General features: G+C 46.8%; 1 protein-coding gene across 6 annotated transcripts in view; it reads left to right on the top strand.

Moving 5' to 3' along the window:
• Nucleotides 1-10,381: 10,381 nt before the first annotated feature.
• NAT8L (N-acetyltransferase 8 like) overlaps nucleotides 10,382-27,435 on the top strand; it is a 52,147-nt gene continuing 35,093 nt past the window's right edge. For 5 of the 6 annotated variants that reach the window (XR_014007559.1, XM_081191884.1, XM_081191883.1 and 2 more), the window contains exons 1-2: nucleotides 10,382-11,252; nucleotides 24,605-24,769. Coding sequence is in view for 5 of the 6 variants with exons in the window: in XM_081191884.1 (XP_081048010.1) it covers nucleotides 10,886-11,252; nucleotides 24,605-24,769 (532 nt within the window). In the remaining variant the exon portion in view is untranslated. The remainder of the gene's footprint in view (nucleotides 11,253-24,604; nucleotides 24,770-27,435) is intronic. The other variant, XM_081191881.1, reaches the window with a different exon arrangement.

Genomic DNA, 27,435 nt, shown 5'->3' with positions numbered 1-27,435 from the left:
CTCGCCAAGGCATAACTGTGCGTTTCTTAAAGTCCATGTGTGAGTTTTTCGATGGGAACAAACGTCTATTGTATGCCCAGGACTCTAATGGTTTATATAGACTGTATTTTCGCTCCTACTCACAATCCCTTATAAACTGCAGATCAGCACAGTCAAGCCAGGGGTTGAGGAATGTAAGGCCACATTCTGGGTGTGTCCATGAGGCACACAGATTTCTAGGGCATCTGAATTTTGCTGATGTAATTAAGACAAAGAATATTGTTAATGGCCTCAACTTAAAACCATGTAAATTTTTTATGCGATGTCTATCCTGTTGCAAGAATAAGATTAAGGTTGCACGCAAGGGTAGGTGCTCAGATAGGAAAGTAACTGAGCCATTTGAGTGTGTACATTGTGATTTAGTTGGGCCACTCCCACCATCATTAGGAGGTTCTAATGATGGCTTACCTTGATAGACCAGTATAGCAGATATTGTTGGACTTATGCAATAGCTGAGAAGTCCCAAGCATTTGAGAAGTATAAAGTTTTTTTCAGCTGGGTAAAAACGCACTTTAACATTCCAATTAAGAAACTGTTTTCTGACCGGGGCGGGGAATTTGAGAATTTCCTGGAAGCGCAGGGGAATACTCATGAGTTATCTTGCCCCCGAAGTCCCTGGCAAAATGGGCTTGTTGAAGTTGTGCAGCGTGACCTACAGGCAGGGGTTAAAACTTAGAATCATAGAGTTGGAATAGACCACAAGGGCCATCGAGTCCAACCCCCTGCCAAGCAGGAAACACCATCAGAGCACTCCTGACATATGGTTGTCAAGCCTCTGCTTAAAGACCTCCAAAAAAGGAGACTCCACCACACTCCTTGGCAGCAAATTCCACTGTCGAACAGCTCTTACTGTCAGGAAGTTCTTCCTAATGTTTAGGTGGAATCTTCTTTCTTGTAGTTTGGATCCATTGCTCCGTGTCCGCTTCTCTGGAGCAGCAGAAAACAACCTTTCTCCCTCCTCTATATGACATCCTTTTATATATTTGAACATGGCTATCATATCACCCCTTAACCTCCTCTTCTCCAGGCTAAACATGCCCAGCTCCCTTAGCCATTCCTCATAAGGCATCGTTTCCAGGCCTTTGACCATTTTGGTTGCCCTCCTCTGGACACGTTCCACTTTGTCAGTGTCCTTCTTGAACTGTGGTGCCCAGAACTGGACACAGTACTCCAGGTGAGGTCTGACCAGAGCAGAATACAGTGGCACTATTACTTCCCTTGATCTAGATGCTATACTCCTATTGATGCAGCCCAGAATTGCATTGGCTTTTTTAGCTGCCGTGTCACACTGTTGGCTCATGTCAAGTTTGTGGTCAACCAAGACTCCTAGATCCTTTTCACATGTACTGCTCTCAAGCCAGGTGTCACCCATCTTGTATTTGTGCCTCTCATTTTTTTTGCCCAAGTGCAATACTTTACATTTGTCCCTGTTAAAATTCATCTTGTTTGTTTTGGCCCAGTTCTCTAATCTGTCAAGGTCGTTTTGAAGTGTGATCCTGTCCTCTGGGGTGTTACCCACCCCTCCCAGTTTGGTGTCATCTGCAAATTTGATCAGGATGCCCTTGAGTCCATCATCCAAGTCGTTGATAAAGATGTTGAGTAAGACCGGGCCCAAGACAGAACCCTGTGGCACCCCACTAGTCACTCTTCTCCAGGATGAAGAGGAACCATTGATGAGCACCCTTTGGGTTCGGTCAGTCAGCCAGTTATAAATCCACTGAGTGGTAGCATAGTCAAGACTGCATTTTACCAGCTTCTTTACAAGAATATCATGGGGCACCTTGTCAAATGCCTTGCTGAAATCAAGGTAGGCTACATCCTACAACTTATTTGCACGATGCTAATCTGCCCAAAGACTTTTGGGCTGAAGCACTTAATGCCTTTTGTTATGTTAGAAATCGCAGTTATCATTCTGGTTTAATGTCACCCCCTATGAAAAGCTGTTTAAAAAAACACCCTAATCTGAAATACCTACGCATTTGGGGTTCAGATGTAATAATGCATTATCCCGCTAAGCAGAAATTGGGTGAGCGTAGTGTTCAGGGAAAATTAATGGGCTACCAGCAGGGGGCGTACAGAATTTACATACCAGCAACTGGCAAATTTCATATTACCAGAAGCATGATACAAACTGTAAATTGGAATGGAGTTGCTGTTTTCCAAGATACTAACGGTATACATAATACTGAGGAAGAGGAGGAAGCAGCAGCAGCAGCAGCAGCAGCAGCAGGAAATGGTGCTTCTGAATTAATGAAAGAAGATGAAAAGCCTGTTGAATCTGATAATTTGCTTGATGATTTAAAGTCACAGGCACCCGAGGGGAGGTTAGATTCTCTTGAGTTTTCTGACTGTGAGCTTAGCCTACAGGCACCTCTTCAGTCTGACAATGATGATTTACAATCTGAAACTAGTAGTTTACATAGTCCCATTAAGTCTGAGGAGTCTGACTCTCCTTCCGGACTGAGACGTTCAGATAGAAAGAGGCAGAAGCCACAACATTTTGCAGATGAACATTTTAATACTGTGTATGCCAATAAGATGGTTTTTGAGCCAAAAAGCTACAATGTTCAGAATTTACCTAAGCACCAAGCTGTAAATTGGTATAAAGCTATGAACTCTGAGATAGCTTCTTTAAATGAGCATAACACTTGGTCTCTTGTACCACAAACCCCAGATATAAGACTTATTGATTCAAAATGGGTTTATAGCGTTAAAATGAATGACAAAAATTAAGTTGTAAGGTACAAGGCTAGATTAGTTGCTAGGGGTTTTCAACAAATTCCAGGCAAAGATTATGATTTGTGTTATTCACAAAGTGTAAAATATGAAAGTTACGCTTTTGTTAAAAGATGCAACACAATGTGGAAAAGCCCACTATGCAATGTTTCTCTGCTCTTAAGAGAGTGGTAATGTACCTTAAACACACCAAACATTATAGGTTGCAGTTTACAACAAGTATTGACAAAGGTTTTGAAATTTTCTGCGATGCACCTCATGCAGTGGAACAAAATAATTGCAGGGGTGTGTCTGGTATGGTGTTTTGTTATAACGGTTGTCCATTTGAATGGAAGTCCCAGACACAAACCATTATTTGTCTCTCCACAACAGAGAGTGAATTATGTGCATGCGTTCAGGCCACTCGTGATGTGGAATGGTATCTGCAAGTATTTGCAGACCTACAGATGCAAGTAACACTACCAGTAAAAGTTTACCTTGATTCCCAGAGTGGACTCGCTATCCTATGTTCAGAAACCAATATGCAGTGCACTAGAGTCTTAAGATTACGTTTACAGTTTGTAAAGAAACTAATTGCTGACGAAATGATTGTATTTGAATATGTTCCAGGTGATAATCAAATTGCGGACATTTTTTCAAAAGCACTTCCAAAGGTTACACATGAAAGACATGTACAAAATATGCTTTATGTTTTTGTTCCACAATGATGAACCGCAGGGGAAATGTTGAATGGTTTCTTTAAATGTAAAGGTTCATCATTGTTCCACTCGATGTGTATGTCTTTAAGGGGCCAGAGCAAGGGCTAGAGCAAGATAACGAGACCCAGCTTTACAGCTGTGAAACATAGCAGGTGCTGCTGAGTTGTATTGATTAAGCTGTGTCAGCAATTGGGTGTAGCATATAAGGAGCAGCACCTAGCTCTCCCACTACCCTGGGGGATGGGTTGGTGGTTGGGTCTGGTTTGTTGTTGATGTATTTAGTGTATAAGGAGTTTTTGTTTTTGTTATTAAAACCTTGCTTATGTTATTTTTTAGTCCCTTTTTAATGCATGATCTCCCCAGCAAGCTCTCTGCAGCGTTACCATACTGCAAATAGCCAACACAGTGGACCGGCCCCCTGATGAAAAAGTTTGCTGACCCCCTGCCCTAAGAGGAGTGAAAGGCAGGATATCAAGTCCAAACTCCTCCTCCTCCTCCTTCTATCCCGCTTCCAAAAGAAACTCTTGCCTCAAATCAGAAGGACAAACCTTTAAGGTCTGCAAGGCTTGTGTTCTCTGTGGGCACTGCTCTCTTAACACTCCCCTGGGTCTGCCATGGGCTCCTTAAAGGGAGCCTCAGTCTTAATTTCATAGCAGTTGTCCCAAACAAAAGAACGCCAAGGAGTTATTAAAGAGTGATATTTGCCCTTCCATCAAAGAGCAGTCCAATCTACACCAGACCAGCCACCAGGCTAGTGTGTGCACAAGCTTCCCTCCACCTCAGGAAGTGATAAGAGGACTACACTGATGGTTATCTCACAAAGCTGCATGAGATCTTCAAGACATCTCATTTCCTGTTTCCAGACCTCTTTGCAACAGTCAAAACTGGGACACACACCACCGTTGGCTTGGAAAGAATACACTCCCAGAACAACAACGCATTTGATGTCATTGAATTTGATGTCAACAAATCAAGGGCTCCATTATATCCTAGTGATAATTATACCAGCCGAATTAAGTGGTAAAACATTTCCAGGGTAGCACTAATGATCAGGGTGGGCTATGGTTATAACTAGAATAGTTTGAAAGGAAGACGAAATAAATGTTTCCATTGATTTGCATAAACTATGCAAATTAAGTAATCTGCAGAACGACGATTATACTGTTTAATAAGCATCAGACCAGGGGAAATAACATGCAATGAAAGGCAAAAAAACTTTGGATGCTGTTATTTTGAATTTTTGATAAATTTCAACCTGCAAGCACAACGCTCTGGATGAATTCAAAGGCTATATGGGGCTGAAGTCTTAGCAGAAGCAGTATTTAAAAACTTACAACACAGAGGCCTGTGGCAACTTAAAAACTAACTAATTTACTGCAACGTAAATGTTTGCAACGATATATTTGTTAGTCTTTCAGGTGACACAAGACTTTATTGCTTTTGCAGCAACAGACTAATGTGACCATTTCTCACGCTGGTAACTATAGAACTTGGAATACTGTTTTGAAAATCCATACTGTTGGAAAATCCTGCTAGCGTGATCCTAATTTGTTCCTAATCAAGGGGGCTGGCGACAGTCCCAGATTTCAGCCAAAATAACTCTATTTAGTACATTTATCTTCCAAAGTGGTGTACGCAGTTCCTCTCCTCCCCATTTCATCCTCACAACAACATTGTTTGGCTAAGAGATGGTCACCCAGGGAGCTTCATGGAGATTCGAACCCTGGTCTCCCAGGTCATAGCCCAACACTCTTAACCATTACGCCACACTGGACTTGGATTTCAGGTTATCTGTGTTAAAAAATAAACAGCGAAGAGCTTCCTGCATTAAAAAAAATAATGATCAAGAACTACACCTATTTGTGTCAAGTTTCTGCACCTGCCTCACAGTCGTGCGGTCAGTCACCATATTATTTTTTTTTAAAAAAAAGATCTAGCAGTTAGAACAGCTGCATGGGAATTCCTTAGGGAATAGTTCTGAATGGCTTTCATTTTTTAAAGAAGTCAAATAAATAGGGATTCATTAGGAATTACTACTGATCCAGTTGTTACCGTGTTGGCTGAGAGGGCAGATATACCTATCTATATCAAGGGCTGCCAGCGTGAATAAAATATTGGGGGGGGGGTATGTGTGGGGGATGTGATCCACGAGGAGCAGTCAAGTACAACATTCCATATAATGCTAGAGAAGACATGCGGGGGAATGTGTGGTCCAGCCAGTCAAAACTTCCTGTTCCTCCTGGCTGGAACATCCTTCCTTTTGTTGAAATATACATTTTTTAAAGAAACCAGAAACATTTTTACTTGGTATTATAGGTCAGGACATTAATAGGCAAGATGTTCAATTGTTTTTATATGCAACAACTGCGGCAAGGGTATTATTAGCCCAGAAATGGAAACAAGAAGAAATTCCGACGAAAGAAAAATGGCAGATGAAATTAATGGACTATGCAGAATTGGACAAAATGACAGGAAGGATTTGAAACCTGCGGGACCAGAGATTTACAGAAGATTGGAAGAAGTATATTTGAAGAGCAACTGTAATCAACAAATTACGCTAGTAGGACTACAAGAAGTTTTGTAAGGAGAAATATACGAAGTGTTACAAAGTAGAAAAAGAGAGAGATATTGTTTATGAGTTTGAAATGTAATAGGGAAGATAAGATATGCATACTGAGAGATTAGATTGGAAAATTTTCAGACAGGATTGATGGAAGTCAAAAATTTGAATAAGATGTGATGTAAAAGCATGTTTAATTACTGTTGAAAATGATATGTTAAAAAAACTAATAAAAATATTTTAAAAAGGAACATCCTTCCTTTTGCATGTGATAGAAGGTGGGTGTGACTTTACCTGTCCAGGTAACAAAAGGATGAGGCACGCAGCACTCTCTCTTTTTGGACTTCCTTCTACATTTGACCAGCTTTTTAGCTAGGAATGCTCTGCTTGCTTTTCGGCTAGCAGAAGCACTGGGATTATTCATCCATATGGGGTAGACTTATATGAACATATTTGTAACTAAGTCTGCCTTCAGGAATCCAACTGTGAACTGATGTGAGTAAACTTCTTTTATTAACTCTGAATAAGAATGTGGTGTCTTTATTCAAGGGATTCAAGGGAACTTACCAGGAACTCACAATTCAATCTGAGACAGATTGAACTGTATAATAGTGAGAGGCTCACACAAGCCTGCAACCAGCTATCCACTGTGTAAAGGGGAATGCACTCTGTCTGCTAAGTAAAGGAACTTGCTGGCGCAAGTTTGGAAGGATATTAATAAACAATATATCCTCTCCTGCCACCCTGAACATCCCCACAGGGGGCAGATAAGCCCCACCCTGCATAATCAATCACAAGAAGCGGCACAGTCACATCATTGGCCAATCAACTTTGGGGAGGCCCGGCCCCCTTAAATAATTGACTGGAGGTGAGGTGCTGAAGGGACCTTGGCCCCCTAGGACAGGGATAGGCAAACTCGGCCCTGAACGCACTTTGTACTAAAAAACCTCCAAAGCTTGCTTGCAAGCAGACGCACAGTGGATGTTGCCAAGAGTTAAGAGGGAGCTGTCATCCTTACTCTTCCACATCCAAAACATGGTAGTCCAGGTCTGATAGGACAGCACAAGCATTATCAAAGGAGAAGCATAAGAGAAAGAAAGAGAGGAGAGTACTGTAGTTGTACAGTGGTACCTCGGGTTAAGAACTTAATTCGTTCTGGAGGTCCGTTCTTAACCTGAAGCACCACTTTAGCTAATGGGGCCTCCCGCTGCCGCCGCACGATTTCTGTTCTCATCCTGAAGCAAAGTTCTTAACACAAGGTACTATTTCTGTGTTAGCAGAGTCTGTAACCTGAAGTGTCTGTAACCCGAGGTACCACTGTAATCACTAGCACTTTTTGTTGTTGTTTAGTTGTGTCTGACTCTTTGTGACCCCATCAGGGTCTTTTCCAGGGAGACTTCTCTTCTCCTGAGGTGGCCAAAGTATTGGAGCCTCAGCTTCAGGATCTGTCCTTCCAGTGAGCACTCAGGGCTGATTTCCTTAAGAATGGATAGGTTTGTTCTATGCAGTCCATGGGATCTGATCACCGAAAGATTGATGCTTTTGAATTGTGGTGCTGGAGGAGACTCTTGAGAGTCCCTGATGTTGGGAAAGATGGAGGGCACAAGGAGAAGGGGACGACAGAGGACGAGATGGTTGGACAATGTTCTCGACGCTACCAGCATGAGTCTGACCAAGCTGCGGGAGGCAGTGGAAGACAGGAGGGCCTGGCGTGCTCTGGTCCAGGGGGTCACGAAGAGTCGGACACGACTAACCAACAACAAGCATCTTGGCAGCGCCCCCCCCCCAAGGCGCATGCTCCCCGTCCGGGAGGAGGCGGCTTTCTGCCGCTCTCTGCAAAGAAGTAGGCTCGGCCGGCAGGGCGCGGGCGGGGAAGAGAGGGCGTGGCGCCCTCCAAACTCCACGCCCTCTCCCGCGGCAGCGCCGCATCCTCTCTAGGCAGGCGGCGGGACTCGGGACCCCCACCAAAGCTGCGCACGCGCCTTGGCCTGTCAGCTGCAGGAGGGCGCGGAGACGAGCTGCGATGGGGGGAGCCTCTCCAGCGCAGCGATACCTGCAGCAGAAATAAAAGCCGGTTCAAGCAGGCGACATGTTGGGCTTCCAGGGGGCTGGGCGTTTTCGGACGCGCTCATAGGAGCCAACTCCTAGGGGTCGAGGTCACTTCGCGCGCCCCCATAAAATATTTGAGGGGGCTGCCGCCCCTTCCCCCCAAATCGATGGGCATCGCCAATCAAATGGAGCGCACGCACTGCGTCTTGTGGTCGATAGTGCGGGGTGGGGCTTACCTAGCTTGTCCCACCCCCCATATTTTATTCAAGTTGGCACCCCTGCGTCACCTGGAGTGGTACAGTCCTGGGGAGGGGGACGACGCTTTGCCGCTGGATTTTGCGGCAGAAATAAAGTGGGCCACATACTAGAGGAGGGGGGCGCCTGGGAAAGGAAGGCGCAGGCAAAGCGGCGGGGAGGAGGCGGCTGACGGAAGGAGGGGAGAAGAAAGAGACCCTCCCTCCCGAAGGATGGCCCCTTCCTCGCTGGCGATTTTTGTTCTTTTCCGCCCCAAAGGACGCTGGAAGGAAAGTGACCTGGGGCGGCTCGGCGGCGCTGCCTGGGATGTGGGGCATTTCGCCGAGCAGAAGGCGGGCAGCCCGAGAAATGTCGCTGCCTGGGGGAAAGGAGGAGACACCGCTCGGCCCCCCTCCATGTACTAAGAGCTGACCGGCCGTCGAGTGTTTTTTCTGCAGCCTCTGAGGAAAAGCAGGCGCGCTGGGGAGGCCGGCGGCCGGTCCGCGCAACTCCGCGTCGCCTCATCGCCTCGCTCTCCCCGCGCCCTTTCCACCCCCAGCTCGCCCGCTCGTGGCCCCACCACCCCACGGGAGCGGAGAAATGGGTTCCCGAGCGAGGGGGAAAGCGGGCGAGGAAGAGGAGCCTCTTCTTATTTCGCTCCGGGGAGCGCAAACACGGAAAGGGGAGCAGAAGCCCGCGTTTTGGAGAGCTCATTTCGGGCAGGCGGGCGAGGGTCCGGGACGCGTTTCCTGAGGAGACAAAGGGAGACGCGAGCTTCGCATCGTCCCTGCGCCTTTGGGCTCGCAAAGGTCTCAGGCTCTCCAAAAATGGGTGACCCGGCGAGGTTTCTGCTGGGCATAGAGGGGAAAGAAAGGCTATATGGTAACCTTTTTAAAAATAAAGAAAACAACCCGCCCCCCTCTTTCTGAAGCCCGCCTTCGCCACGTGCGGAGAGGGTCTCCTGGTCGCCGTGAGGCTGCCTCTCCCCCGGCTCTCCGCAGCCTTGTGGAGCCTTGTGCAGCAGCGACGAGCCCCGGGGATTTTTGCGCACAAGCGCAGGAAAGCGTTAACAGCCCCTTCTGAACTACCGCAGTGGTGAATGACTCATCCAATCACCGCGGAGCAGGAGGAGAGCAGCTGGGATCGGAGTCTCCGCGGAAGAGAATAGGCGATGTCACTTTCACTCGCGGGAACCCCACGGGGGTGAGATTCATCATCCCTCAAGAGGGGCGCGGATCCTAAAGGAACCCTTCAGACGAGGATCTCGCGTCTTCTGAAAGGCCGCCATCCCATGTGCGCGCTCACCTTAGATGGATTAACTTAACCAAGTGGACGCGAACGGATCCGGGCTAGTCAAGGGCGGGGGGGGGGAGGGATTTGCTGCATGTGGAGTCTGGCCCAGGGGCAGCTCCAGATGTTGCTGGCGTGGCCGATGATCAGTGGTGGTGGGCTTCAGAAGTAGTCCCACCAAACGCTGAGACCCAACCCTACATACATTAAGCAAAAGAGAAACATCGCCCCCGACCCCCCCTCCACCCATCTCCCCCCCCCCTATGTCTCAACAAATGAAACTGATTTGTAAAAATGTTACACGGAAAAAATACGAGAGACATTACACATAATTCTGGAAAACAAGAAAATCTTAATAATAATAATAATAAAAAGAAGTAGTCAAACCACACCTGCAGAGCACCACTATCCGCTCTGGAATACCACAAATGTATCTTTTATATCCCCACGGCAGGAAATTATTTCAAACCAAAAAATTTGCAAAAAAAAAAAAAAAAGGCTGCGGATCTGATTTATATCTGAAGTGTGCATTCGAATAAATTGTCTCCCCCTCGTTCACGGAAACCAAAAGTCGCGCATGCATATATATGTATATGTATACATGCATGTCCTCGCGCTGAAATGAAAAATGCAGTTCGTTTGCAGCATTCTGTTCCTAGATTCCCTTTTCCCTTGCTCGAGTGTCGTTTTAAGTGGAAACACGGCAAGCTGCTGGAAGTTGCAGCCCCCTCGACCCGCCCCCGAGCCTTCCCACCTTCCCCCCCACCCCGGCAAGCGAAGTCAGTCGCCTTCTTCTCCCCCAGCGAGGCGCCACATCTAACAGTTTGGCACAGGATTTCTGTAAGGCTCAGCAGGAAACTCGGAGCGCTGAAAGGTGACATCAAAGCGGGGGGGGGCGCAACGAAGCCTGTAGTAATTTGCCACCGAGAGCACCGGGAGAGGAGGCGTTTCCCCCGGCCCGCCACGCCCCCGGCCCCACCAGCCAGCGAACGCAACAACCAATGGGGAAAGGGCGCTAGGACCGGGGGGGGGGAGGACCCCCTTGCAAGCGGCAATCGGCTCTGCTGCATTATAAATACTTCTCCAAAATGCGGCGGAGCTCCTTTCTCCCTTCGCCACCGCCGCCTCCGCACCATTAAAAAAAAAGCTGCAAGCGTAGAGCAGCTTCTTGGCAGGCAAGCTTCTCCCCCCCTTTTTTCTCCCCCCTTTTCCTTTTCTCCCCCCCACCCCACCCGACATTTCCTAAGCCCCCCTTTCCCCCCCTCCTCGGCCGGTTTGCATGCATTGTCTGTCTCCCAAAATGGTTTGTGAGACTAAGATAGTGGCGGAAGATCATGACTCGATTTCAGGAGCCAAAAAGGAGAGCTTGCTCGTCTCCTCGTCCGCTCAGATGTGGCCTTCCTCTCGGGCCGGATCCGGGTCGCCCGCCGCGGGGCCGCAGCTGCAGCCGCAGCCTCCTCCGCCGAGCCCCGCGCCCGACGGCGAGGACCAGAAAAAGGGCGTCTGCATCAGGGAGTTTCACCCTTCCGAGCAGGAAGTGGTGCGCCGCATCTTCTACGAGGGCATCATGGAAAGGATCCCCAACACCGCCTTCCGAGGGCTCAAAGACCAGCCCTGGACGCAGATGGTCTACGGGACAATGGCCGGTAAGCGCGATCGCGGTTGCGAACACGGGGGTGGGGGGTGGGAAAGAACCGGAAGCGATCGCCTTAACTCCCCCCCCCCACGCATCTCCCGGTGCACAGCAGGGAGGATCGGGGAGCATGGATGCGCCTTCGCGGTACCGGCAGGAGGCGGCGGATGCTCCGTTCCCGCAGCACCGACGGCGCGCCCGGCTGCATCTCCCTCGCCGAGCCGGAGCGCGCAGCAGACGCGCGCGAGAGAGGGAAGGGGGCCCTCTGCGGGCCGGAGATGGGGCGCCTTTCCGGGCCGGGTCAAGCCAAGCCGGCCTGATCGCCTCCAGATCGGGGGCTAGACTCCCCCAGCGCCGGGCACGTTCCTGCTTGCGGGTGGGAGAAAAGAGAGCATCTCCTCCGCAAGGTCCCTCCTGCGGAAGGTGCGCGCCTCCCTCTTTCCTCCTTCGCCGGCGATTCGGAGTCACTCCGCAGCAGCGGCGGGGCAAGGGAACATGGGCGAAGGGACCTTTGCGCGAGTTTCCTGCGGCTCGGCGCAGAACTCGGATTTCGGAAGTCCTTTCACCTTTAGCCCTCGCGGGGCAGCGTTCACACGTGACGCGCGCCAGGCGAGCGTTTGCCACTTTCCTACCGCCGGAAAGCCCAGCGAGACTGCCTCGCTGCGCTTGGGGGAAGGGGGCAGCATGTCTGAAAAGCAGAGCAGCTGCCGGCCAAAAGAAGCCGTCTCGCGTTTCCCAGGGACGTGGCTGCAGGCTGCAGAGACGCGCAGACAGGGTCAGCCAAGCGGCGACTGTCGCAGGTTCCGCTTCGCGGAGGTGCAAAGTTGGCAAGCGGCCTCCGGGGGAGGAAGCTCCTGCAGCCAAGAGCATGCAACCACTGCGGCCCCGAGTTAGCTTTTGCAATCGGAGCCAAATCCATGCACATTCCATTCTGGCAGGTGTGCTCAAACCGCTACATGCTCTGTGCAGCACACGCATCTTGTGGCACGGAGGGGAGCTCTTTGGCTGTGCATGCCTCCTTTACATGTGCTCTGTGCATGCCTCATATGGCAGGCGCCTCCCCCAGCTGGTGCAAGAGCTCAGAGAGAGGTGCTTTTTCAGCACAGACCTGAGAGGACACTATATCTTGCCTGGCTAACTAGCCGTTATAAATGTCCATAGTGGTCACTCAAAGTGTTATATGAGGACCTTGTAAAGGCCAAATGCTTGCTAGTTAAACAGATCAACCGTGCCCTGTTAAAGCTTATGCACACAAACTGCAGCAAGCACTAATTATCGTTGACTATTCCAGACAGTTTATCCTCCCCTCCACGCCACCTGATTATGAGCAGCAAATGAGCTTGCCTTGCTCATTTCCTTAGAAAATCCAGCCTTGCACGTTATAATTTGCAGGAAAGATCTCGAGATCTTCATGGTCCCATCATTCTGTAGGGGCTTTGGTGCAGTTCTCTCTCTCTCCCCCTCCCTCCCCGCCGTCGATTGGTGTCCAGAACTTACTGGTTGCATTTCAGTCTTTATTTTTGCCTCTGTTCTACCAGCAGACTTGCCTGCTTTTAATTTTAATAGACATATTTTATTTAAAGGAAAACTGGAGTTTGTAGCAAATGGCAAAACTGCTCTGAGGACTTGGGGGGGGGGCAGAGGGAGAGAAGAATTTGTGATTGCACAGCTACCAGCCATTTGGCACTGACTTCTGCTTCAGATTGGCAGAAAAGGTTTTCTCTGACCAAGGAGGAGAGATAACATTTGACAACACTGTTGTGAGGGGGAATTTCAGAACGGATCTACCTCGGTGCATTCAATTCTGGGGGTGCAAAGACTTCAGATGCCTCTGATGACTGGGAAAGGATAAGTGTATTTGCATCCACCCTGAAACAAGTAAAAATGCCTCTCTCTCTGAATTACTCCCCAGCGCGTCAGTTCAGTTGTGGGTCAGGAAGATTGATTTCATCTCATCTCTCCATAAAGAATAGTGATAGTCTAATATTTTCATCCTGCTTGTCTGTAAAAATAATAGGGAGCCTAGTGGATTTCACTTGGGAGAGAATAAATACCACAACCCAGAAGACTGCATTTTTCTCCCGCATTTGCCTTAATTTCATGAGTTCATATGGGAGTTTCTGGGGGACAACACCACCACATTTTATTTCAAAAACCCCCATATGAACCAACCGGGCCTCTGTGAGGCCATTTAAGGCTTTAAAGGTCAGCACCTGCACTCTAAATCAACGAAACAGACAACCAGTTATGCCCCGGCTGCTTCAGGAGTAGTGCAGTCCCGTTCAAAATAGGTTAAAAATCTTCGCACAAATTTCCAATAGTGCCTCCATCTTATATGGTTCAAGTTCCGTTTGTTTATCTCGCTCGTTCCTGAATTAACTGAGTGTCGCTTCTGTTGCCTCCACACAATAGAAGATTTTTTAAAAAAGCACACCTGAGAGGTGCCACAAACGTATGGTTCTTCAGCCCAAACTTTCGGATAACTTCTCCCACTGTTTCAATGTAGATGTTGAAAAGCAAGGGAGACAAGATGGAACCTTGTGGCAAGCTGGAAGCCATTGGCCATTGGGTGGAACATCAAGTCTCCCAGCACACCTTCTGGGATCAGCCTCGCAGGTACAAGTGGAACCACTGCCAAACAGTGCCTCCTAATCTCATCCTTGCGAGGCATCCTAGAAGGATATCGTATGCATAGTCAGTAGTCACGAAAGGCACTGAACGCTCCAGGAGAATCCAACAGAGTCACATTTCTCTCCCCACGCTATTCTCCCAAGTGATTTTCTTAAAAAGTACCCTGACTAATTGAGCAACAATTAATTTCAAGTATTTTATTTAATGCAAGTATCTGCAAAAGTTCCCCCTTTCCTACAGAGGAGAAGACGCTTCTTCCAAAATAATGCCTCCTAAAATGACAGAACATAGGAAGCCTGTTTTTTGCTTTGGAACAATTCGCTTTTATTCGAGTGTCAAATTAGTCAAGTATTTAATCAGCTAAGATTTTGTTTGACTGAATGACGGATGTACTCGATTTCTTTCCAACCTCGTTTAATATGCTGTTTTAGTGTGGTAATCCTGTTACATGGAAGTAAGCCGCTCTGAGTTAAACAACATTTGGACTTACTTCCAAGTAGATGTAAACAGGATTGTCCCGGAATGAACATGAAATGCATTGTGCATGTATAAACTTAGTGAGAAAATCATAATGTGTGAGGGTTTTTTGTTTTTTAAAGTATAAACGCTGTGTTTTATTCAAGCAATGATTACAAATATGCCCAATATTAGACATGAAGGTGCAAGTACCCAAATAGGTAAAGGTAAAAGGACCCCTGACTGTTAAGTCCAGTCATGAACGACTCTGGAGTTGCGGTGCTCATCTCATTTTATTGGCCGAGGGAGCCGGCGTACAGCTTCCAGGTCATGTGGCCAGCATGACTAAGCCACTTCCGGCGAACCAGAGCAGTGCACAGAAACGCTGTTTACCTTTCCGCTGGAGTGGTACCTATTTATCTACTTGCACTTTGACGTGCTTTCGAACTGCTAGGTGGGCAGGAGCAGGCACCGAGCAACGGGAGCTCACCCCGTCGCAAGGATTCAAACCACCGACCTTCTGATCGGCAAGCCGAAGAGGCTCGGTGGTTTAGACCACAGCGCCACCCTCGTCCACCCAAATAGATAACTGGGGCTAAACTGTACACAGAACTAATTGTAGGCCGGAATCGAAAGAGTTAAATTTATACGATAATGCTGAGGTTGCTCCTAAGGGCCTAACTATACTTGACACTAATTTCATTGCTTGCAGTCAGTTTTTCTTTATTTAATTACAAGCATAGCCTACCCACCCCTTCCCCATTTGATAGGCTTAGGGAAAGTCTCCCATTGGCCCCTAAGACTTGCTGCATGCAAGCAGGAGCACTCTTCAAGATCCTGGCAAGCGAGAGAAGGGTTCAGGTTTCCTTCCCTATACACTACCAAGAGTAATCACGGGGGAGGAAGTAATAAATAATAGTGATATGTCATCATAATCAAGCAACATATAATTAGCATCTCTTGGAAGTTAAGACCTAAAGCCCCATTGCTTTATATATCTTGGCTAGCTTTAGATGCAAAGGGTTGTGTATGTGGGAGAGAGGGAGGTGGACAAATGTATGGAAAAGTGAGCTATTAATGGATACTAGGCGCAGGGGCTGTTTGCTCCCTCCCAAGTTCAGAGGCAGTGTGCCTTTGAATGTCAGTTGCCAGGGAACAAAGCAGAAAGTGCATTGCATTCACATACTCATCTGGAGAACTCTGGTTACAAACAAACAGGAGTTTGAACTTGGTAGGCTTAATCCAACAAGGCTCATCTTTATATTCCTTCTTAAGTTCTGCATTTTAACGAGCAGATCTCTTCTCGTGTCTACTTTAGCCCTTGTCTTTTCTAGCTGGGAAAGCAGGTAAAGGTAAAGGTCCAGTCGTGGCGGACTCTGGGGTTGTGGCGCTTGTCTCGCTTTACTGGCCAAGGGAGCTGGCGTACAGCTTCCAGGTCATACGGCCAGCATGACTAAGCCGCTTTTGGCGAACCAGAGCAGCGCACGGAAATGCCGTTTACCTTCCCACCGGAGCGGTACCTATTTATCTACTTGCACTGGTGTGCTTTCGAACTGCTAGGTTGGCAGGAGCAGGGACCAAGCAACGGGAGCTCACCCCGTCATGGGGATTCGAACCGCCGACCTTCTGATCAGCAAGTCCTAGGCTCTGTGGTTTAACCCACAGCGCCACCCATGTTGGGAAAGTAGGTATAAAATAAAAATTGAAAATAGGAACTATCAACACGGTGGTTAGCAAGCCATGGGCTGTGAAACGGTATGAAGTTTGAGCCCTGGTCCGATACCATGCAGAGGCAGAGGAAAATTGTATTTTTAATTGCAGGAGTTGTCCAGGTTGTGCCAGAAAGCTAGACCAGGTTCATCAAGTCCACGGACCACTTTCCCTCCCCGCTGAGGCACGTGGGAACAAAATCTGCTTCTAGACGTGGTTTTGAATTTATTGCCAGCTACTGTGAGGTGTTTTAATTACTCCTTCCTCTTGGGTATCAATGCTCAGGGAGAGAGAGAAGAATCTTTGAAGTGACTGGTGGTGCCATTGCAGAAGGTTTGACTCTTGGGTTCTTCTAGGTGAGCCATGAGTTGTAGCTACCCAGCTCTAGGCATTCCTGAATGAATCTGGTTGTCTAGACGCCAATCCAGCAATAGAATCAGAACCTGTTTTGAAGAAGGTTATAATAATAATAATAATAATTTATTATTTATACCCCGCCCATCTGGCTGAGTTTCCCCAGCCACTCTGGGCGGCTTCCAATCAAGTGTTAAAAACAATATATTATTAAATATTAAAAACTACCCTAAACAGGGCTGCCTCCAGATGTCTTTTAAAAAGAAGATAGCTCCTTATTTCCTTCACATCTGAAGGGAGGGTGTTCCACAGGGCAGGCGCCACCACCGAGAAGGCCCTCTGTCTGGTTCCCTGCAACCTCACTTCTCGCAATGAGGGAACCGCCAGAAGGCCCTCGCCGCTGGATCTCACTGTCTGGGCTGGATGATGGGGGTGGAGACACACCTTCAGGTATACAGGACCGAGGCCGTTTGGGGCTTTAAAGGTCACCACCAACACTTTGAATTGTGCTTCGGAAACGTACTGGGAGCCAATGCAGATCTCTCAGGACCGGTGTTATGTGGTCCCGGCGGCCACTCCCAGTCACCAGTCTAGCTGCCGCATTCTGGATTAATTGCAGTTTCCGAGTCACCTTCAAAGGTAGCCCCACATAGAGCGCATTGCAGTAGTCCAAGCGGGAAATAACCAGAACATGCAGCACTCTGGGGAGACAGTCCGCGGGCAGGTAGGGTCTCAGCCTGCGTACTAGGTGGAGCTGGTAGACAGCCGCCCTGGACACAGAATTGACCTGCGCCTCCATGGACAGCTGTGAGTCCAAAATGACTCCCAGGCTGCGCACCTGTTACCCCATTCAGGATCAGGGAGTTCTCCACACCCGCCCGCCCCCTGTCCTCCCAAAACAGTACTTCTGTCTTGTAAGAATTCAACCTCAATCTGTTTCAAAGGTTGCACTACCTTTGAAAAACCAGGTTCCCAATGTTCTGTATCTGACTTTATTCCTGGATTCTCAGGTGGCAGCTGTGACCAGGAGTGTTTCTGCACAGTTTGACCAACTGTGCCCGTTTCTAGGGATGGCAGACTTGGCTGCAGTCAGACGACCTGGACCACTGTAACTTGGTCTCCTTTGTCAGAAACTGCTGCTAGGACAAAATGCTATTGCTGGACAATTGATTGGTGCTGTTTTTTTTTTTGTGTGTGTGGCAGGTATTGCTGTTATCCTACCGCTTGCCTACCGCTTTTGTGGTGGCAGGTATTGATGTGATTCCACCGCTACCACCACTTTTGTGGCGATCACACAGGGTCCCCGGACGTTTGACGGTCTGTTGATCCCTGTGCTACCACTGCGATTGCTTTTTCCGCTGCCACCACCCCGTATCTCACGGGGACACACGGAGTCCAGACAGTTGTTAACATTAACAAATAATCAAGTTTATTTTTATAAGCATGAACAAGTTTATGGTTTCAGTTAATTTTTCTTGTCAGTTTCTTAATCTTAGTTTCTTTACTGACCTACACGTTTCTAACAACGTCAAACTGATTATCCCAACTGTCTATCTGACTCCACCTAACAGTTCCTCTCACTCTCTCACAACACAACTCGACCAACCCACAGACTTATCATCCCTCTTCCTTCTCCAACTCCCAACTCTGAACTGACTTCCACACAACTCTAACTCCTCCCCTTGGGTTCCCACTGGCCAATCACATCACACTCATTTAACCCTTTCCTTATGACCCACCTAGGAGGCAAATGCCACAGTGTGCCTTTGACTTATTTTTTGCATCAATTGCACTGGCTGTTGGTCTGTTTGCAAATGAAATTCAAAATTGCCCCCCAGACTCCAAAGGAACCTTTAATGAAGCTGCCCATTCACTGAGGTCATCTGCAGAAGATGCCCAGATGGAAAGGAACAGGGCCTTCTCAGTGGTGGTGCCCAGCCTTTGGAACCCCCTTCCCCAGTATATCATACCCCCGCCATGGACATTCTGTAATATACTCAATATTATTTTATGTTAATACCGTAGGTTTTTTTGCCTGCTGACACCCTTTCAGTTGTTGTTGTTCTGTGTGTGTTTGTTTTAAAACATGTTTATTTTCAAATATAGAAACACATGGGCACAAATGCAGATTAATACAGTAAAGCAGACATTAAGACAGAAGCCAAAAAAGAAAAAAGCAAACATCTTTAATAGACAATTCCACGTGGCTGCATGATCCTGAAGCTAGGAGGGATACTTTCTCAGATATATATATATATATATAAAGACTGAGGTTATTTTTGTAGGGGTGTTGCTGTTTGCTACTCCATCAGTTATTAATTATGACTCACGCTTTTATATTTTTACACTTTTTTTTTAGCTTCTCTGGGTGGTTCAAATTCTAAATCAGAAAGGCTGCAATTTAAGTTCTTTTATTAACAAATAATTAGATTTTCAGAGGTGTTAGCTCTCCTTCCCAGTTTTACAGATGACGTCAAACGGAGAGGGAAACATGTAGGAATAAATTAAGTGATCAGGATAGAATGGAAAGCTGAGCTGAAACAAACAAAATCAAATTAAACAGAGAAATACAAACTTCTGTGTTATGGCAAAGCAAAATAATTCAGTGCATGTGTATAGGATTGGGAGAGAGGACCCTAGCTAGCTTCACAATAGTAAATTTGAACAGGATCTCAGGTTTGCAGCTGATCACAAGCCGAACATGAGTCAGCAGTGTGATGCAGCTGGGGGGGGGGGGGAGGTTAATGCCATTTTAGGCTGTATTAATAGAACCAGGGTTTCCAAGACACACAAAGCCATAGTTCCACTTTATTCCTCACTAGTCAGACCTCATTTTAATTGCTGTGCCCAATTCTGGGTGCTACACTCTAGGAAATGACCTTTGGATATCTAGAGAGCCAGAGATGCGCCTAAGGAGAATGCAGAGAAACTGAATGAATTACAGTGGTACCTCGGGTTACATACGCTTCAGGTTACAGACTCCACTAACCTAGAAATAGTGCTTCAGCTTAAGAACTTTGCTTCAGGAAGAGAACAGAAATTGTGTTCCGGCGGCACGACAGCAGCAGGAGGCCCCATTACCTAAAGTAGTCCTTCAGGTTAAGAACAGTTTCAGGTTAAGAACGGACCTCCGGAACAAATTAAGTACTTAATCGAGCTCGACGTGATCAGCCTATTAGACAAAATAAAAACCGACAAATCACCAGGTCCAGATGACATACAGACATCCCTCAGATCATGAGCCAACAGTGTGACGCGGCAGCTAAAAAAGCCAATGCAATTCTGGGCTGCATCAATAGGAGTATAGCATCTAGATCAAGGGAAGTAATAGTGCCACTGTATTCTGCTCTGGTCAGACCTCACCTGGAGTACTGTGTCCAGTTCTGGGCACCACAGTTCAAGAAGGACACTGACAAACTGGAACGTGTCCAGAGGAGGGCAACCAAAATGGTCAAAGGCCTGGAAACGATGCCTTATGAGGAACGTCTAAGGGAGCTGGGCATGTTTAGCCTGGAGAAGAGGAGGTTAAGGGGTGATATGATAGCCATGTTCAAATATATAAAAGGATGTCATATAGAGGAGGGAGAAAGGTTGTTTTCTGCTGCTCCAGAGAAGCGGACACGGAGCAATGGATCCAAACTACAAGAAAGAAGATTCCACCTAAACATTAGGAAGAACTTCCTGACAGTAAGAGCTGTTCGACAGTGGAATTTGCTGCCAAGGAGTGTGGTGGAGTCTCCTACTTTGGAGGTCTTTAAGCAGAGGCTTGACAACCATATGTCAGGAGTGCTCTGATGGTGTTTCCTGCTTGGCAGGGGGTTGGACTCGATGGCCCTTGTGGTCTATTCCAACTCTATGATTCTATGATTCTAAGATCAGCTCAAGAACTGGAAAGTAGCCATTGTCACACTGGTTTTCCCAAAGGGATCCAGGGGTGTGTGGAATCCTGGACATTACAGACCGATTAACTTAGCATCCGTCCTGGGATAACTGGTGGAAAGTATTGTTAAAGATAAGATAGCCACACACTTTGCTGAACCAGAGTCGACGTGGTGTTTGCAGAGCGTGTTCTCCTTCATGGAGAGCATGAGTTGCGGTGGGGGCAAATCAGACATCCCTCTGTTGCTGGGCGGGTTAGTTTGGATGGCCACGAATCTTATTGGGCACCTCTTGGTCGTTAGGGAGAATTTGATGTTGCAATTTATGATTGACAGGCCAAGGGGCTATTTATTCCCTGCGCGCAGCGTTGAGCTGCCTCTTTTCGCTGCGCGCATCGGATCACCCCCCCACCCTCCCTATATTTAGGCCTGTTTGCATTGACCTTGCTATGCCTGTCGTGGGGTCGTCTGCTTTGGGGCAGGGGCCTGGTAGAAATTTTTCCATTTGGCGGATTAGGTTTTTGCCTACTGCGTAGCAAATTGTCACAACTTGTAAGGTTGCGGTTCGGCATTGGTTAGTTTTGGTTGGCGGAGGGGATGTGGTTGGCTGTGCCTGCCCCTCCAATACTGCTGCTGCTGCAAGCGTATTCTGTTAAAGCAGTGTTTCTCAACCTGTGGGTCCCCAGATGTTGTTGGACTACAACTCCCATCATTCCTAGCCAGCATGACCAGTGGTCAGGGATGATGGGGGTTGTAGTCCAACAACATCTGGGGACCAACCGCTGCGCTAAAGGAATCCAGGGTCTCACCATGCTCTTGTCCGAACCCCTGTCAAGGGGCTAGGGCCACGCAAGAGCCCCTGGGAGCATTTGGGGAGAGGTGAAAGCCTGGCGCCCAGCTCTATTATCTCCCCAAAAATGTTTACTCTTACTGACTTCCGCAGGCTTGCTTGTTCCTACCTCTGTGTGGGAACAGATAGTCGCAAACCAATGCCTAAGCAACCACTCACGTTCTGTAGTCAATAAAGTTGTGCCCCAAAATTATGCCAAAAACCCGAAACAAAAATTCTGTGTGAATTGCGTTTTATTTGAGGGTGGCTTGGGGACCTCAACACGCAAGGGCCAGTCCGGTTTCAAAAACCTGTAAGAGTTCTTGGAGAGTGTCCACAAGCCGATAGCTAGCGGTGATCCAGTTGTCAGTGGAACTCAGATGGAAGGTGAGTTCCTTGGATGTTTTTGAAGCAGAGTTTGGATGGTCACCTGTCATGGATGCTTTAGCTCAGTGTTCCCCAACCCCCGGGCCGCGGCCCGGTGCCGGTCCGTGGATCAATCGGCACCGAGCCACCCGAGGAACTTCAAATCATTTCACTGTGGCGGGCGGCCGAGGCGCAGAGCTTTGCGCCCTCTCAAGCCTGCCCATTGTGTGACAATTGCGAATGAAAATTCGCTATTGTTACACTGATGCTCCTCCTGGCCAATCAGGGAGCGGGTCCTCCGCGGGGACCGAAGAGAAGCTGCCGTGAGGTAAGTGCACGGGGGGGGGGGGGCTCAGCTCAAAACAAGCGGGCCATGGAAAAATTATCAAACATTTACCGGTCTGTGGCGATAAAAAGGTTGGGGAGCACTGCTTTAGCTGACATTCCTACATTGCAGGGGGTTGGACGAGATCACGCTTGTGATCTCTTGCAACTCTACAATTCAATTATTTTAGAACACTATGGACTTAAGGCTTTCAAAAAGCTTTGAACAAGGTACCTGGGGTTATAGACGCTTCAGGTTACAGATAAACTTCAAGATCCGCTAACCCAGAAATAGTACCTCGGGTTAAGAACTTTGCTTCAGGATGAGAACAGAAATCGTGCTCCGGCGGCAGCAGGAGGCCTCATTAGCTAAAGTGGTGCTTCAGGTTAAGAACGGAGCTCCAGAACAAATTAAGTTCTTAACCTGAGGTACCACTGTACCTTAGCAGTCAAGGAATAAGAGGAAAGTTCTTTTTGTGGATCAGGAATTGGTTACGTTGCAGGAAGCGAAGACTAATGGACAGTTAGTTCTCTGAATGGAAAGTTGTCAAAGTGGAATCTCCCAAGGATTGGTATATGTCAGGGGTCAGCAAACGTTTTCAGCAGGGGGCCGGTCCACTGTGCCTCAGACCCTGTGGGGGGCCAGCTATATTTTGAAGAAGAAGAAAAAAGAACGAATTCCTATACCCCACAAGTAATCCAGAGATGCATTTTAAATAAAAGCACACATTCTACTCATGTAAAAACACGCTGATTCCCGGACGGTCCACGGGCTGGATTGAGAAGGTGATTGGGCCAGATCCGGCCCCTGGCCCTTAGTTTGCCTACCCTTGGTATATATGTGTCAGGTGGTGGTGTGGTTGCTCGAGAGCAAACAGGCAAGACTCCAACCTGTCTTTTCCAGTCTTTATTATCTGTACAAACTATTTACAATGCAGAGCGTCGCAAGTCCATGTCTGCTCAGTTGCTAGCAGAATCTGGGAGTGGGCGGTCCTTATACCTTCCCCAGCATAACAGTCGTGTGACCCCCATCCTTCTCCTCTTCTCTCTGCGCGCAAACCTACTGCGCAGCGTGGGTGCTGGCAAAGAGGGAGTTGCCTCCCCTCCCCTTTGCTCAGGCCCCGTGTTGAAGCTCTCCCTAGCATCTTCTGGTCCCTACGCCCCTTCCCCGCTGGAGGTGGGGCTTCCCTCCTCGCCAGAGGAAGAGCTGCTTCGCAAGATCTTCGGAGGCTCCCTGTAACACCACTGCCCTTCCACCTCTCGCCTTTGAGCTGATGGCAGTTCCCTGACAATATGCTTTTTAACTTGCCCATGAATTATCTAGAGTTAGGAGTGAGCAGTGAGGTGGCCAAGTTTGCTGATGCTGTGAAATATTTCGGGGGCGTTAAAACCAAAAGAGTTTGTGAAGATCTCTAAAGGGACCTCTTCATACGGAGGGAACGGGCGGCAAAACGACGAATGCAACTCAGTGTAAACAAGTGTAAAAGCAGGCCTGGTGGTGCCTAATACCATTATTTCACATGTGCAGTCAGGTAACCTCTCAACTGACAGTGACTGGCCAGGAACCATACCTTTGGGTTGTAGTGGATAGCTCCATGAATATGTCAACCCAGCTGTGAAAATGGCAGTTTAGCAGCGATGGGCAACCCTTTTTCCATTGAAAACCTCAGGGTTGAGGGGGGTCACATTCTGGCACAAACAGAGCCATTGATGGGTGGATCTGGAGATTTAAAGTCCTTCCAGTAGCACCTTTGTTGTTGTTTAGTCGTTTAGTCGTGTCCGACTCTTTGTGACCCCATGGACCAGAGCACGCCAGGCCCTCCTGTCTTCCACTGCCTCCCGCAGTTTGGTCAAACTCATGCTGGTAGCTTCGAGAACACTGTCCAACCATCTTGTCCTCTGTCGTCCCCTTCTCCTTGTGCCCTCCATCTTTCCCAACATCAGGGTCTTTTCCAGGGAGTCTTCTCTTCTCATGAGGTGGCCAAAGTCTTGGAGCCTCAGCTTCAGGATCTGTCCTTCCAGTGAGCACTCAGGGCTGATTTCCTTCAGAATGGAAAGGATTGATCTTCTTGCAGTCAGTAGCATCTTAGGGACCAACTAAGTTTGTTGTTGGTATGAGCTTTTGTGTGCAAGCACACTTCTTCAGATACCTCCGAAAGCTCATACCAGTAACAAACTTAGTTGCTACTGGAAGAATTTTTTTTTATTTTGTTTCGACTACGGCAGACCAACACAGCTACCTACCTGTAACTGGAGATTAAAGTGTTCAGGATTGACTAATCTGTCATAAAGTCCACCCCGCTTCAGTTTCCCCCATTGCTCCCAGTTTGCTCTCAGACCCTTAGGGGGAAAGTCTTTGCCACAAGCTATACAACCACATTTAAAAAAAAATAAATCCATTTATTAATTTTTATCCAGTTCTGAAACTATATAGAAACGAGGGGTGGGGGCCCTATGTTAATCTAAAACAGAAGTGGAGGCTCCAAGATTCCTCCTTACAGCCATTTGGGGGGGGGGTGAGGAATGTGCAGTTTAAGGGAGAAAGCCTTGTTTTTATAACCATTGAACAGGCCTCTGTTTTGAGATCATGCATTTTAAAAAGTAATTGAAGCTAGAAGACTCTCTTAAGTGAACAAAGTGAACAAAAAAAACATTTTTTTAAATGTTTAAAAGGCCTGTTCTATAAGCAAAATGAAATACATTGTGCAAAGAATGTTTGCTGTATAATATCTGTGACTTTTGGGTTTGTGTTCCAAAATCAACACTGAATTCTCTTTTCTGACAGGTATCGTTTATTTCTCTTCCTTATCTCCATAGTAATGTGCTTTGTTGTGACCAAGTCCTTGCTGCTGACCTGCTGTTTGCCCTTCTTTCTAATGGGTATGAGGTACTACTTCAGTAGAAAAGTTATCCTCAGCTATCTGGAGTGCGCACTGAATACGGACATGTCTGATATTGAGCAATATTACATGAAATCGCCAGGTGAGTAATATGTCCATGGAAGGATCAGTAACTAAATATCTTTCATTGTGTCGTCATGACGGAGGGTTCTTTTAATTGCTAAGAATACGGCAATTTCTTCTAAAGAAGAAAAGTGTTTATATTTAAACAGGATTCTAAAAATCAGTGGAAACGTCTCATCTGTTTTTTATTTGTACTTGGGTTCAAATGGAAGTTTGAAACCTCCTTGGTTTGTATTGTTGGAAAATATACATAGTTCTGTTTTATGGAACTTGAGTTTCCAGTGGCGTAGCGTGGGTTGTCAGCACCCGGGGCAAGGCAAGTAATTTGTGCCCCCTCTGCCCTAGGGGCAGAGAGCTGTGAGTGCGAGCGTGCCCCCCCAGATGTTGCGCCTGGTGCGGCCGGCCCCCCCTGCACCCCCCACGCTACGCCACTGCGAGTTTCTCTCTCCTTTCAAGTGATTTGTATGTCTTTCATAACAGTAGCACACAAAGTCTTAAAGAAACTCTCAGGACACAGATCTATGGAAGAGCCACTCTGCGTTAGGCCTGCAAATTCCAGTAGTTCGTTCTTTTGTACATTATCTGTGTTCAGGTCAGCTCCTGCACATCTAAAAGGCATGCGAGCCAGACACAGGTAATATTTATCCATCTGTGGCGCTATTCTTTGGAAATTCCTCAACTGTAATTGGGACAGATTTGTGCAACGAGTGTTCAGCTCTCATTCATTGTGGGGATAAAGGACTCCTTTGAGAAACTTGCTAGAGTAAGAACAGCTGAGCGCTTGGTTTTAAAAACATTGCTCCTCTTTTGAGAGTGCTGAATTATTTTAAAAACTCTCTGCTGTCTATTCCTATATCTACCGATATAGACCCGCTTGTATTCAGTAAGCATACTGAGCCTCTCAGGTAATTCTTGTAACACATTTATGTGCAGAGCTATACATTGGAACGGGGTTGCTATCAGCTCAAAGTCTAGTAATTTTGCTTAACCATGTTATGGATCAGGAATAAAAAAACCCAAACACTTGAATCTGTTTAATTAGTGACCAGCTATCAAAGCATGTTCAGTTTTTCACCCTGGAAACAGCACAGACACTATCATGCGCGGAATCTGGGGGCATATGAGTTTATTTCGCCACTAGTGAATGTTTTCAGCATTTAACTGTCGTGAATTGCTGATGACTGTGAATTGCTTTGCTCCCACCGAAGAGGAAAGAGATTTTGCTCTAGGGAAGGACTGCAGTATGAATGGGGATCTTGTCTGGGAGATGATTTATTCCCCTAGACTACAAGGAAGGAGTGTGAATTTTTGTGGCGGGCTCTGGGTTTGATAACCATGATTGGTAGGAAAGTTAGCGTTACATCTCCCAACAATGCAGCTTTTGCTTGGTCTACAGGAGTGGGATGTGGGAGAATAGTATTGTTAAGTTGTACTGTTTTTAAGATATTTGAAAAAAATTAATAAAAATTATTGGGGGTGGGGAGAGGAGTGGGATGTCAGTGTAAATTCTAAACTGGAGGCAGTTTTGACACTTGTATGTATTGTAGGGTGTGTGTATAAAAATACACACACACACACATATATGTAGGTATGTATTATTATTTTTTTAATAAATGCTTGTTGTTCCTGGAAGTGTGACTTTAACATTGCTTAGGATATAAGCTCGCTTTATTTCAGTAGAAAGGAAAGCTTGGGTTTTGTTGGCTGCTGTTTTCACTTTTGGAGGATACTTTTAATTTGCTATACTTAATGTGTGAAGATTCTTATAGCATTGATTAGAATAATTCCCTGGAAAACAAATTTTATACTTCTGCTTTATCAGTACTGTATTCCGCCCCGCCCACCCCCAACTTGAACTTGAATAAGGCAAAATATCTTCTGGCACAATGGACCAAATATACTAATGAGAAGAACCCAATAACAATAACCCAACAACTGCCTTTGCCCAGAATATTTGTTCTAAAGTAGTTCCACAAGGAGCTAATTACTTAGGGTCATTATTTATTCCAAAATATAGGAATGCATTTGCATGAAGTTGCTGTAATGTTCTTCCTCAACTATTTTGGAAGAAATGTGTAAGATTTCGGGACGACATTTTAATGGCATTCCATGCGAAATCCTGTTTGCCAAAGTGCTAGGAAAGAGTTTAAACTATACCGCATTTGTTACTGTTGTGTAATTTTTGTAGAGAAAAAACAAAGCAGATTTCTTTGTCCATCAATTGCTTTCATCCCAGGATGGTCTTTAGAGTAGCATACAGCCTTCCGGGTCATGAAATTAACTGCTTAACTGAATGAGTTTGCAAAATTTGTGTCTCAGGGTAGTATGATTCCTAAAGCAACTTTTAGAGAATCCTTAAGAGTTTCTGGTTTAAATTTTTACCTGCATTTTTTAACGAAGAAAAACGTGCTGCTTGCTTTTATACTTCCTTGCATTTTTTGGGTTTCTTTACCCCTTACCCTTTATTGTATGGAGTCCCGCTTCTGGCGCAACTAAATAAATAATAAAATCAATTTATATTTTTTTATTTGAAGGCGTGTGGAGTATCAGTAAACTTGATCTGACAATTACTCATTAGCAAAATTAAGCCATAACATATTGCATCTAGTCGTTACACCTTTAATCTGAGTCAGAAGACCTGGCTTTGACTGCTGGCTCCACCAAACGTGATCCAAAGCAAATCTT

The sequence above is a fragment of the Podarcis bocagei genome, assembly GCF_964188305.1.
Source record: "Podarcis bocagei genome assembly, chromosome: 4".
NCBI lineage: Eukaryota > Metazoa > Chordata > Lepidosauria > Squamata > Lacertidae > Podarcis > Podarcis bocagei.
This window is presented reverse-complemented; position numbering and strand designations above follow the sequence as displayed.